The sequence below is a fragment of the Fukomys damarensis genome, unplaced genomic scaffold, assembly GCF_012274545.1.
Source record: "Fukomys damarensis isolate Sample0158 unplaced genomic scaffold, DMR_v1.0_HiC HiC_scaffold_9, whole genome shotgun sequence".
Lineage (NCBI taxonomy): Eukaryota > Metazoa > Chordata > Mammalia > Rodentia > Bathyergidae > Fukomys > Fukomys damarensis.
This window is the reverse complement of record NW_022900921.1, coordinates 10423084-10437030: the sequence shown is the minus strand read 5'-3', so window position 1 is coordinate 10437030 and position 13947 is coordinate 10423084. Positions and strand designations below refer to the sequence as shown.

At 43.4% G+C, this 13947-nt stretch overlaps 2 protein-coding genes across 7 annotated transcripts in view; both read left to right on the top strand.

Moving 5' to 3' along the window:
- The window catches only part of Havcr2 (hepatitis A virus cellular receptor 2), a 25819-nt gene extending 17557 nt beyond the window's left edge, over positions 1-8262 (top strand). Inside the window, exons 7-8 of one of the 5 annotated variants that reach the window (XM_033761600.1) lie at positions 1008-1189; positions 8060-8262. In XM_033761600.1, the coding sequence (XP_033617491.1) occupies positions 1008-1189; positions 8060-8073 (196 nt within the window). In that variant the 3' untranslated portion in view covers positions 8074-8262. The other 4 variants (XM_019207260.2, XM_033761599.1, XM_010622293.3 and 1 more) reach the window with 4 other exon arrangements.
- A 2917-nt stretch (positions 8263-11179) lies between these two features.
- The window catches only part of LOC104860957 (hepatitis A virus cellular receptor 1-like), a 32534-nt gene continuing 29766 nt past the window's right edge, over positions 11180-13947 (top strand). The window contains exons 1-2 of one of the 2 annotated variants that reach the window (XR_004516389.1): positions 11180-11215; positions 11716-11861. The gene's annotated coding sequence lies outside the window, so the exon portion shown is untranslated. The remainder of the gene's footprint in view (positions 11216-11715; positions 11862-13947) is intronic. The other variant, XM_010622295.3, reaches the window with a different exon arrangement.

The window sequence follows — 13947 nt, the reverse complement described above, 5'->3', positions numbered from 1 at the left end:
AGAGAGAGAGAGAGAGAGAGAGAGAGAGAGAGAGAGAGAGGGAGAGAGGGGTAGAATTGAACCCATGGGTTTTCACATGTTACGCAAGCGCTCCACCACTAAGCTCCAACCCCAGCCCTTTCAAGTCTTTTTTTTTTTTTATTTTGAGGCAGGGTCTCATTAAATTGACTATGCTGGAACAAAACTTTTGATCCTCCTGACTCAGACTCCCAAGTAGATGCAATTATGAGCATGTGTCTCCAGCTTGGGTGTAACCAATATTGGCAAATGAAAGAATGAATGAGTATTTCTCACAGTAACTCTGTGAGGGCAGGCTTTCACTAGTCCCGTTTTATAGATGAGGATGTCAAGACACAAAGTTTACTAATATACAGTCTTTGTGAGATATTCGTATTCTGTTCACTGCTGTACCTCTACATAAATGGAATAGTGCATAGCACACTAAATATTTCTTGAATGAAAATAGAAAATAATTCCATTTACCTAAGCCATAGAACTGTAAGGAGCCCAGTATTCAAACTCAAGTCTAATTAGATCTATGCCATTCATTTATTTTTCTTTTCCATTTTGAAATTGTTTAAGGCCATGGAAGAATTGTAGTAACAGTACCAGAACAGCAACAGTACAAAAACCAATGACCCCTTTCCTGTACTGCTCACACGGCCTGTGTCAGGTGCATTGCCTTTATCTGTTTCCCTGTGTGCACTGTGATGTTTTCTGAACCATGTCTAAGGAAGGTACAGACATCCTGACTTCACCTGAACTCTTTAGCCCGTGATTGCTAAGAAACAACAGGCAGGTTTTATACCTAAGAAAATTAAGATTAGTTCAGATTTCCTTAGCTGTTCACCAAATTACTTTATGGGTTTCCCCCAGCCTGTGTCCCACCAAGGATCATGCACTGCCTTTGGTTGCTGCCTCTTCAGAAGACCTGTCCTTGTAGCCCTGTCCTACCAGTACAGCCCTTGAGAAACGCTTAAATCCACTGCAGCATTTTGTGTTCACAGCCTCATCACTCTGGCCAACCTTCCTCCTTCGGGATTAGCAAATGCAGGAGCAGAGGGGATTCGCTCAGAGGTTAATGTCTACACCACGGAGGAGAACGTCTACACCATTGAGGAGAACTTCTATACCACGGAGGAGAATGTCTACACCATGGAGGAGAACGTCTACGAAATAGAGGATCCAAGTGAGCATTACTGCTCCATCAGCAAGGGGCAGCAAGCCTGACTCCCTCTGGGTTGTTGCCTTTTCATGTTGTTGGTTTCAGCCCCTTCATTGTTCCCCTTGGCATTGATATTTAAAAACCGATAAAGACTATATGCTATACCTTCAGCCTCCTAAAACCCTGCTTCCATTTGCAGAAGATAATTAGCTTATTTAGGAATTCACCTGTGACCTATGCTGACCTTAGACATGTTATTACCTCTGTTTTTCAGCCAGCATGGCTTTCCTACCCAGAGATTGCAAATTCTAGTCTTTAGACATCAGAAGTGCTTTTATACAGAGTGAGACTTTTTTGTTTTGATACTTGAACCCAGGGTCTGGCCCTAAAAAACATTTGAAAGAATTTTGTTCTGAAACAAGTTGTTGCTAAGTCACCAAATTCCCCAGGCTGGGCTCAAACTCAGGATCCTTTCACCTCAGTCTGCCAGAGCGCTGGTATGAAAAGCATAGGCTACGTGCCTGGCTAGGAATTCTTCCGGTCTCTGGAGCTGCAGCAGGTTTGGGCATGTGATGTGTCTAAAAGCTCCTGAGAATAAGGAGAACTGTATGTTGAGATATATGTGTGTCCTGCTAGTATAAAAACACAAAGGGGCCACTGCTTTCCGTCTCTGTGATCTTTAAAGGATTAAGCAGGGCTAGATCGGGACTATCCCATCTTAAAAGTTCCTCCTGAGTTGCAAGGTTCTCGCTTATTTGAATGCTGGGTCTCCACAATGAGCAACACTACACAGCTCTTTTCTGCCAGCAGGTCTATGGTGTGGACGGATCTCTCAGGGACAAGGAAGCACTCTTCGTGATTGTGGCCCTGTTCTGCTGTGTCATGGGGAAATATCTCTGAAAAACTCCATTCATGTAGAAAGCTGGAGCTCTGCTGTTCTCTTCCCCTCCTCTTTTTTCCTGGTAGAAGATGGTAGGGGCCTCCAGGAATTTGTACCATCTGTGTTGATTTCAGTCCCAAGATGACAGAACTATGCTTTTCTGCTTATTTCTGACTCCCCAGTGCCTGGGCTGGTTCTCATGCAGAACAGAAACTGATTCATTGTCTTCAGAAGTAAGACTCAAATAAGCAGGTTACCTTTTGGAGAGGCTGAAGAGCTCAAAAGAGCTTGAGTCTGTACCTTCATTACTTGAAGAGTTTGCAGGCACCCACATCTGCTCTTACTCAGCCACAGCGGCCTTGGTTTCTCAATATGTCTTCCCCTGCAGGCCCCTGATAGGCTGCTGCTCCTCTGCCTGCTCCCTTCCTTCGGGGGAGCCCTCCTAGCTCATAAAGAACACACCAGCTCTGTGGCCCTGTTCCTGCCTGAACACTGCCCCTCTCCAGGTGAGGGCTCCCTTGCTGTTGCGCTGTTTGCAGGAGAGGTGGGTCGTGCAGGATGAGACGGCCTGCTTGCAGGGACTGAGGATTTACCTTAGTGGTTCTGCCTCCTGCCTCGCAAGTGTAAGTACAGGAGGTTGATGCCTGTTACCACACACACACACACACAAAGAAGTTCTTTGCAGTAGTAATACTTTGGTGAAGCCTGCGGACGCAGCTTTTAAGAATGAATTTTTTGTGTTTGAGACAGGGTCAATTCAGACTGGCCATTAACTATGTAGACCAGGGCACCCTTGAACTTGTAGCTAAACTCCTGGTTTAGCTTTGAAAGTGCTGGGGTTGGAGGAATGCACCACCATGCTTGGCAAAAATGAGCTTTCCAACTCACTGCATTTGTCTAGTTTCACTCCAGGAGAAATCCTTTTATAAGAACAAAATTAACACTTGACAAAAACTCGGTTTATTCATTTTATGTGTAAGTCATTCTCCAGTTCAGCTATTCTATTCCTTAGTTTTGAATCTTGGAAAAAAGCCTTAGCATGTCCAATAACTTTGTATAGTTTTCACAAAGATAGAAAGTTTGATGCCTGGTAAATTTGAAGGCTTGCAAGTCTCTGCTGCACATACATTGTTTTTTATGACTGTCGTCCTTTAATGTGGATTGGGATGCTGATTATTGCTTAACTTCATCAGAAGGTTTTGACGCCCTCCTTGCATCTTGTCATATACAAATCCTGCAGTGTTACACATGGACTGAATTTGCACATTTATCTCCTTTCTATGGTTTCTCTCTAGTATGGGCTGTCTAATGTGTGCTGAAGTGTGAATACTGAAAATAGGATTTGACAAACCATACTCATCGAAGGTTTTCTTGAGGATATATTTTGATATGTTCTGAGCCCTGAGTACATATTAAGGTTTGCCACTCTCGTTCCATTTGTGAGGTTTTTTTCCAGTTTGAATTTTTTGGTGAATACTGATGTCAGATTTTCCCCTTCAGGCACTGTATTAGGAATGTTTCTCTGTACTGTGTATTAGCTTATGGTTACTTATGTGTTAAATGACATTTCAAGGCTGGCCTCATTTATTCGACATAAAAATTATTTTTTCAGCAGGAACTTTCCAATGTTTTGGACCCTGAATGAAGACTTCTTTCTGCCTCACTCATCAGCTTTCTCTTCAGGATGAAATTTTCAAGAAATTCCAAGCTAGGAGTTGTCAGGAAAGCCCTTGCCACATTTTTCCAGTACATATTATATGCTATGTTAGGATTATAGGCTTACACGCATAGCCATCCTACACTCACTGAATCTATAAGACTTCTCACCTTTATGAGTTCTCTGGCACGTAAAGTATCAAATTTGACTCCAGATATCCACACATTGATTACATGACTAAAGTTTCCCTCAAGTATGGAATCTCAGATGAGATGCCAGTGAAGAGTTCAGCTGAACACATTGCCACATTCATTACATTTGTAAGGTTTCTCTCCCATGTGAATTATCAGATGTTTTGCAAGGTATGAACTACAACTGAACACTTTATGACGCTCATTACATTTGTAAAGTTTCTCTCCAGTGTGGATTATGTGATGCTTTGCTAGAAATGATCTACGACTAAACACTCTACCACATTCACTGCGTTTGTAAGGTTTCTCTCCAGAATGGATTTTCTGATGACTTGCTAGGTATGACTTGTTCCTAAACACCTTGCCACATTCGTTACAGTTGAAAGGTTTCTCTCCACTATGGTTTCTTTGATGGTTTACTAAGTATGACTTTTTACTGAAGACTTTCCCACATTTATTACATTTATACGGTTTCTCTCCAGTATTCAGTCTCCGATGACTTCTAAGGTGTGATTTTTTTTTCCTGAGTTTATTGTTACTTTTTAAGTACACAGTACACTTACATTCATCATTGGGATCTTGTACCTTTACATGACAGATCTTGGTTCTCTTTTTTTCCCCATACCCCTGCCCTCCCTTCACCCCTTCCACCCTCCTCTATTTACAAAGACTTTGTTTCTGTTTTTCCTTTTCTCATATGTTTTCTTTTCCCCTCCCCTTCCCACTTCCCCTTTAGCCATTTTCTTCCATTTCACACTCTCAATTATACCACTTAAATCCTATTACACTTTTAGTTTTTCACACCAGAGAAACTATTCAGTATTTACTTGTGTGTCCCATTTATTTCACTTAAAAGAGTATAGTCGTAATGTACATCCATTTATCTATAAACGTCTGTAGTTTCTCATTCTTTATGGCTGAGTAATGCTCCATCTTACAGAAAAACCACATCTTCTTCATCCGGCCTCCAGTTAATGGGCATTTGGGTTGTTTCTAAGTTTTAGCTATTACAAACTGTCCCACAATAAAAATGGGTGCATATATATCAGTGTGGTATGATACGATTCTTTGGGAAAGATACCCAGCAAAGGGATAGCTGGGTCAAATGGAATCTCTAATTCTAGTTCATTGAGGTATCTCTATATTGATTTCCACAGTAGTTGCACCAGTCTACACTCCCACCAGCAATGGAGAAGGGTTCCTATCTCCCCACAGCCCTGCCAGCATTTCTTATTGGTTGATTTCTTGGTAGCAGCTATTCTTTCTGGGGTAAGGTGGAATCTCAGTGTTGTTTTCATCTGCATCTCTGGAATGACCAGTGATGTGGAACATTTTTTCATATATTTATTTGCTGCTTTTACTTGTTTGTCTGAGAAATGTCTGTTCATTTCAGATGCCAAGTTTTGAATTGGGTCTTTGTATTGGGGAGGGTCTTATTTTTTTGAATTCTTTATATATTCTACATAGTAGTCCTTTGTCTAAGGAGTAGCTAGTAAAATTTTTTTTCTCACATTGTAGGTTGTCTCTTAGCTATGCTGGTGATTTCTTTTGTATTGCAAAAACTTTTTAATACAATGAGATCCCAGTTGTTGATTCTTTGTGCAAGTTCTCATGCTTTTGAGGATTTGTTCATAAAGTCTTTTCCTGTGCCAATGTCTTTGAGAGTTCTACCTAATTTACTTTCCAGTAAGTTTTTTGTTTTTTGTTTTTTGAGACAGGGTCTCACTAGGTAGTTGAGACTGACCTGGAACTCACTATGTAGCCCAGGCTTGTTTCGAACTCACAGAGATCCTCCTGCCTCAGCCTCCCAAGTGCTGGGATTACAGGCCTGCACCACCAGGCCCGGCTACTTTCCAGTAAATTTAGTGTATTTGTTTTGATATTTAAACTTTAATCCACTTGTATTTGAGTTTAGTGCATGGTGAAAGGGATCTAGTTTTAATATTTCGCAAGTTGAAAGCCAGTTTTTGTTACACCATTTATTAAAGAGGCTACCTTTCCTTTCAGTGAGAATGGTTCGCTCTTTTGTCAAAGATGAGTTAGCTGAGTGTGTCTGGTGTTTTTCTGCATCTTCTAATCTACTCCATTGATCCTTGCATTTGTTTCTTTGCCAGTACTATGCTGTTTTTATCACAGTGGCCTTGTAGTATAGTTTCAAGTTGGGAATTGTGATACCCTCTGCCATGTCTCAGTTGCCTAGAATTCCTTTTGCTATTCTAGGTCTCTTCTAGTTCCAAATGAATTTTTGGATTGTTTTCTCAAGTTCTCTGAAATGTGCTGTTGGAATTTCAATTGTTATTGCCTTGAATCTGTTTAGCAGTTGTGGAAGTATGACCATTTTTACTATGTTAATTGTTCCTATCCAGGAGCAAGGGATGTCTGTCCATTTTCTTTCTCTTTTTTTTGAAAAAAGTTAAAAAATTTTAATAATATTTAACATCAAACAGTTAATTCAACTAGTTCTTTTTGTACACAGTGATAACATCTTCACCAAACTGAGTGCTCAAGGGTTTGATCCATGTCTGGCACACCCCAGGCAAAGACTGAGATCCTCTCTATTTATACGAGGCAGAGCAGGAGCAGCCAGGGAATTGCTCCAACTTGCAGACAACACTCAGGTCCAAAGGAGAGATTCCAAGGGAGACCAGGTTCGTGTAGTTCTCCCACATCACGTCCTTGTATAAGGTCCTCTGGTCACAGGCCGGACATTTCCACTCTCCCTGGGAGAATTCCATCGCCGCATATCTAAGTGTCAACAGATCCTAAATAACAGCCATTTTTGACTAGTCTTTCATCTTCCTCCTCTTCCAGGCTTCCTCCTCTGTTGGATGTGATCCATGCACACAGGATTCTAGGGTTCTTGGGAAAGGTCTGAAGGGTAAATGGAGATGCTGGGGAATATGACCTCCACTCCACAAGATACACTTCTGGGTCTCTGTTGAACGGTTTTTTTCAGAGAGAGGAGGACCCAGATTTCTGTGGGGTTTTAGTGGAAAACCTGTGTGAGGGAGAAGCATGAGTTTCAGGTTTCTGCATCCTCTGTATTTCTGTATCATCCACACTGACTGCCACTATCCAGTCTGCTCTGTAACAGAGACACACCCTGGGCCCACAGATGGCCCATAGGTAGCTAAGACCAGCTTGGCATTTCAGCCTTCACTGTCAGTCTCCTTTGTTACCTTGAAACTTCTGAAAAAAATCGTGCTCAGCTCTGCGGGCATGTTAATCACTTAGGAGGGCCTGATACAAGGTTCATTAGCTCTAAATTTACCAATCCTATCTCATCCCCCTTGCAGAATGGGGACACCAAGATAAGAATGTCTAAAATAACTGTCAGGATTTCCAAGGACATGGCATCCACGCCCTGGGACAATTGCTAGAAGTCTGGGCTATTGTCCTACACCGGAGGGAGGGGCAGGATCACTGTCCCTGACCAGGAGCAGTTAGTTACCCAATGATGGGAGCCAAACTGCCCCTCAGGGTGATGTCTGGCCTAGGACTTTGTGGAACCAGTCCTGAGTCCAAGCAGACTAAAACTTGACAAGGGCTACCTGTCCCACCAGCTGTACAAACCCCAGCTATGCAAACCCCCACTTATCTAAAAATCCCGACCTTCCACCCTCCCCCGAGGCCCATCTGAAACCTTTTGATCTGTACTTCCCTTGGAATCCCTTCAGCAAGGCTCCTTTCCTGTCCTTGCCCATGGCAGGGCTCTTGGTAGCCTTGTGGCTGGGTGGCTGAGCCAGGTCTATGGGACCCGAGAGGCAGGGCTTTCACTTTAAATCTTTTACTTCCTGGTGAATCTCTGTGTAATTTTCTTCCTGCAGTATGACTCCTCCTCCTCCTCCTTCTTTCTTCTTTCTTCTTTCGCTTTGAGGACAGTGAGATTAAAAAGTACTTATTTAAGGTAGTCAGATACAGTAGTGGGATATCTGTTTAAGTGTGCACATTATTATAATAGGGTCACTGCTTTGGGAGTGAGTCACCATTGTGAAATCTTTTATTATAGGTTTCTATTTTACAATCTGCTATATGATAATTTGATACATTTTTCTTCTGTAACATATGTTTTGCATTTCTACTTTTTCATTCATTTTAAACCTAATTCATGTAAATAGAAATGTTTATACTTTAGTACAGTGTTCTGTTTTTGTCTTGCTTTCCAGGTCCTGAGGATTGAATCCAGGACCTTCACTGAGCTACATCCTCAGCCTTTGTTATATTTTTCATTTTGAGTCACTGAGTTTCCCTGGCTTGGCTGGAACTTGTGTTCCTCCTGCCTCAGCCTCTCACAGTGCTGGAAGTACTCTGGTGAGCATGACCATGCTTGGCTTGTAATTTCCATACTGTCATCAGCAACTGTCTTATTCCAACCCAAATTCCTCTCACATCAACAGCAGCAAAAAGAGGGTTACCTTATTTAATGACATCTCATTTATTGCTCCTTCTTAACTTTTATTTTGAAATAATGTGAGATGTACAAACAAGTTGTAAGGACAGTACAGAGAGTTTCTGTATTCACCTGGGTTTGTCTAATGTTAACAGCTTGTGCACTGTGGTTCATTTATCAAAGCTGTGAAGTGGGTACAATACCATTAACTAAAATATAGTTCTTAGGGAATTTTTTTTTTTTTTTTTGTTACCAGGGATGGAACTGAGGCCCTTGTACTTGTGAGGCAGGAGGTGGCATCTCTGAGCCAAATCCCCGGCCCCATAAACTATAGTTCTTACTGGGGTCCTTACTTTGGTTTTTATCATTGTAAACTGAATGTTTTTAGAAAATTACCCTGGGATTTAAGCCAGACCCCAGTCTTCCCAGCTCCATACTCCAGGGCTGATCGTGGTGCTGTTGCTGTGTTCTTTTGAACCCACATTGTGTAGTACAAAGATGGGGGCTACAGGTAGAAAGCAAATGGCATTAACTTTCAGAATATATTTTTTGTAGCCAGGTATGGTGCTGCACACCTGCAATCCTAGCACGCAGGAGGCTGAGGCAGGAAGCCTGAGAGTTCAAGGCCAAGCGGGTCACAGCGTGCGTTCAAGAAGAGTCACGGAACATGTGGCAGGACCTTGTCTGTCTCAAACAATGACAACAGCAGCAAAACAATAACAGCATGTATTTTATTCAACCCAATACATCTGTGTCAGCTTTCTATTGTGGTGACAAAATGCAGGAAATAAACAACTTAAAGGAAGGAAAGATTTAACTCATCGGTTCAAAGCTTTCATTCCCTGTCAGTTGGATTTATTGCTTTTGGGCCTATGGCAAAGATGACCACCATGGCAGGGAGCACATGGCAAAAGGAACTGCTCAACTTCCGGTGACAGGAAAGAGAGGGACAGAGAAAGGGGGAAAGATAGACATACACACACCCGCACACACACACACTGGGCGCTTAACGTGGCCGCCCAGGGCAGCCCCTCCTCCCCTCCTCCCTCCCACGAGGCCTCATGTTTTGACAGCACCCTCAGCTGGCAAGTAAGCTGCCCATACACAAGCCTTCGGGACGCTAAAATTCAGATCAAAGCATCTAAAGTATCAACTTTTTTGAGACAGGATCTCACTAATTAGCCTAGCATGGCCTCACAACAGGTATCCTCCTGCCTCAGCCTCCACACACGACAGGGATCACAGCCCTGTACCACCACGTGATGCTCAGTGGTATATTGTTGTAAAATACTCAAGTGATGCCAAAGTACAAAACTTCAAACTGAAAGTCTCTCATGTCCAGTCTGCTTCCTGGCTAGGTAGGATCCTCTGAATAGTTTGATGAGTTCTTTCCCACGATATTTCTGCATAGACACACGTGCATAGACATAATGTTGTGATTTTGTTACGATGTTTTTACAAAAACCAGCTCCTACAAACTGGCCTTCTTGTGAACTGTTTTTCATTAACATGTCATTGAAATATTCCAGACTATCCCAACAGAATACTGACATTCTTTGTTCATGCATGTGTGTGTGTGTGTGTGTGTGTATAATTTGTTTTTCATTTTATCTTTATTAAGCGTTTTGGTATAGTTTAGGTATATAATACAGAAAGATTCATCATTGCGATCTTGGACCTTTACAAGACTTATCCTGCTTTGTCAACATGTATTGTTAATAAGCAGTCAACATTATATACAGGCACAATGCACCCATCAACATAGTGCCTTGATAGGGGTTTGCACAGAATCCAGCACACCTTTTGAACACTTGCTACTTAGCATGGGAAGTACAGCTTGGTGCCCATGTGTTGTGAGAGGTCTTGGTTTGAGTCTCAGAGGCCCTTAAAAAACTATCCTGTCCCATGTGGTCAAAGCCTAATGCCATTAAATCTCTTTGACCCACCCATCTTCCCCAAAGTGGATATGGTAGAAATATCTTACGTGTATATGACAACGCAGCAGGACTCACTGGTTAAACTGTTGCTTTTGTTCTTTTCAGTACTGGGAATTGAGCTCAGGGCTACTGAGCAACATCTGTGGTCCTTTATTTATTTATTTTTAAAATTTTGAGATAGCATCTTACTAAGTCTGTAGCTCAGGCTAGTTCTAAGCTTGGATTCTCCTGCGTCAGCTTCCTAGAGTTGTGGGATAAAAGTGAAAGTTTTAATTTAGAAACATCTGTGATGTTGTCTTCAATGTCTTTTATCATTATTATTAACTTTTTTCCTTTTTTTTGGTGGTGCTTGTCCTGGGGTGTGAACCTGATGCCTTCCCATTGAGACACACCCCCAGTTCAGCCTCTTGCTAAATGGCCAAGTTGCCCAGCCTAGGCTCAAACTTGTGATTCTTCTGCCTCAGCCTTCCTGAGTGCTGAGATAACAGGCATGTGCCACCACTCTGGCTGCAATGCCTTTAAGGAGGCAATGCACACTGTTTTGATTTTGGGGTCGAGGAAGATGCAGGATCTCCTTATTCTTTGGAGAAACCTCCTGCATTAATCAAGGTAGTGCCCTCTAGCTGCCTGCAAAGAAACTGATCACACCCAAGTTTAACATCCTTGTCCCACACTGTAACTTCAACACTCTGATAGTCTGAATAAGTGCTTTGTTAACATTAGAACAATGTATATAAATCACACTGGGACCTCGGTAGCTTATTTCACTTTTTCAAGTTGTCAGCTTACTTTCCTAAACTTCTGAGGCAAAGACAGGTTTGTTTCTTTGCCTAGAATGTTCCATTCTCAGCAGGCATTGCTCAATAAGTATTTATTTTATTTTATTTTATTTTCAGTAAGTATTTATTAAAATAATGCTTGCTGTGCCTGGCCGGATGGCACACGCCTATAATTCCAGCCGCTTGGGAGACGGAGGGGAACATCAGAAGTTCAAGGTCAGCCTGGGCCACTCAGGGAGACCTTTGCTCAAAGTCAAAAATAAAAGAGAGATTGACCCTTTCTTTAGCTTCACGGTAGAGATGCTTACCTTATTGGGTTCCATCCCCAGTTCTGGGGAAAAGACGTTGTTGAGTGGCAGAACTGTTCAGGAGAAATCCTTAAGCGAGGCTCTCACTTCTGCCTCTGCTCACAAATACCCCTCACCCTCTAGTCCTCTGTTCAGTTCGCTCATCTGTAAACCTAGAGGGCTGCCCAGGTGATCAAAGTCAGTTCCCGCACCAGCCACCTCAGTCTGCCTGAGCTTTCAGGCCGGGGATCACCGAAGATGAGGCTTTGGGACATCTTTTAAAATAGCCCAGCAGATAAGAAACATTCCTTCTAGCCCAGGATTTCCCCAGAATCTGCTTCCATTAGTAAGTGGATAAAATCTCGCAAAAGGATTAACCTGTTGAAGATCTGATTTCCAAGCCTTCTTCCTCCCAGTGTTCTGATGCAGAGGTGTGGCACAGAGATAAGGCGTGGAACTCTGGGAGAAGGCATCTCTGTCCATAAAACAGCTTTGGAGAGAGGGTCAGCAATGAGCAGATCTGGAGGAGCAGAGGCTGCCATCGAGAAGCCGAGGAACTAGCTCCTACCTCACCGGTGAGTCCAGTTGTCTGCCGACTCAGGCCGGGTTGGGAACCTAGCCCTGCTGTCTGCCCTGGGTGTCAATGAGCAGGATGATGTTTGATCGCAGCAATGAGGGGAGGTCCACATAAGCAGTTCCTTGGGTCTGTCGTTGTTTAAATGGAGTAGTAGAACCACATAGCTGCATTATTTAAGCTTTGTGTTAAGGCAGTGCAGCCTGGCAAATCGGAAGCAAAAAACCCCGAGGAAACAGAGCGGTGCCTTTGGATTAAGCCGTATTTCTTGAGGCCAGTATTTATAGGTATGATATAATAATGTGGGAACATGGGTGTCAAGGGTATGGCCATGTTCAGTTTTGCTCATTGACTTTTGTGACTTGTAAAAATATTTGTGAAAAAATTTCGTAAATATTTAACTCACCGAGTCAAGTGTAATTGAACGCTCTGTGAAAGAGGAGCCTCCTATTGGCTGTTGCCCATTCGAGGTCCGTGTTCGAAACTACTGAGGCTGTGAAAGTCTGTGCGTGCAGCAGGCTTGGTTTGGGGGGAATGGAAGGATTTGTCCAGGCTGGGACAGGGGCAGAGGGCCTCTGCAGTTGGGAGGGGCTGGGGAGCCACTGAATAACTTTAAGGTGTGGGAGAGATTTAGAGAAACCCATTACTCAAAACATTGTCCCCTCCCTAAGAAGATTCTCCTACTTCTCCCTGTGAGCAGCAGGAAGTGGTGGTGGGGACCTTGTCCTCTTGCCCTGTGTCCCTCCGATGACCCTCTGCTTGCAGTGGCACCCAGGATCTGCCTGAGTCTCCTGTTGCTTCCCCCAAACCCCTCAAATCTGTCCTATCCTCACTGTGAACTTCTGGTTAATTCCTCTTCTTTTCTTGTTTTGTACTGGGGAATTGAACCCAGAGCCTTTCGAATGAGCTACATCCCCAGCCCATTTTTTACTTTGAGACAGAATGTCTCCAGGTATTTTAAGTTGCCCAGGCTGGGGTTTAACTTGTGATCCTCCTGCCTCAGCCTCCCAGAGAGCTGGGATTGCCGAGATGTGTCAACACACACAGCTACTTTGGGTTGATTTCCTGCTCCATTGAGGAAGCCATCAGCCCAGAGCCCCCCAACAATCAACCTGCTTAGCAGGCTCATCGATTTGGTACATGCGTTCTTGGCTAAGGCAGAACTGCTAGCTGGGCACGTCTCCATTGCTGCAATGCTCAGCAAAATTTCCCTTCTGCACTTCTTTTCTTCTTGATCATTTGCAGATCATACAAACATGTTGTTTTTGTTATTAACAATAAAGTGACTCTACTTCCCACAGCCCTGTCCATTTTTGATCTTTGCCTTCAATCTCATTGACAGCGCTTCCTGTTCCCAATTACTGTCTGGTTTCCTTTTTCAAGATTTTTTTTATATGTTAATTTTGAAATTTTGTGAGAGGGTCTTTTAGTTACCCATTCGAAACCTGAATTTGTGATTTGTTTTCTCCTACCTCAGCCTCCTGAGTAGCTGAGATTGTGCAGTACCACCACTGCAGGTTTAGTTTTGTTTTTCACTATGGTAAACACGTGTACCTTATCAATCTTATATTGATATTCCTGTGGGGTAAGGAGATCTAGCTGTGGTGACAATACGGTGGATCCATTGCCCTCGTTGGCAGGCAGGGGTGGTAAGGAAAGAACCATGAACCAGTCACGCTTGGGTCACCGCGTGTCCCCGGCTGTACAGAAACAGCTGTGCAGTCAGGGCTGGAAGTGCAGGGCTGGCAGCCTAGCACTGTCGTGGAACCACAGCCCTCTGGGCGGGAGCTGTTCACAGAGGGCAGTGCCTCCTGAGGCTCCTGTAACTCAGATGACAAACAGGAGGCCCCTGAGCTGCCCCGTGTGGGCGTCTGTGAGACACAGTGAGGCTGGGGAGCCGGGCCTGGGCCCGAAAATGCAGTTCTGGGCGCTGTGCAGTTGTTTAACATCATGGAGCTTTGGTTCCACGTCCTCGTCTTGCCTATTGGTCATGGTGTCCTCTCCTTCAGACACCTTTCCCCGCAACCCGTATTCCCTCAGTAAGAACTTCATGTGCCAGTTTTTTTTTTTTTTTTTTTTTTTTTTTT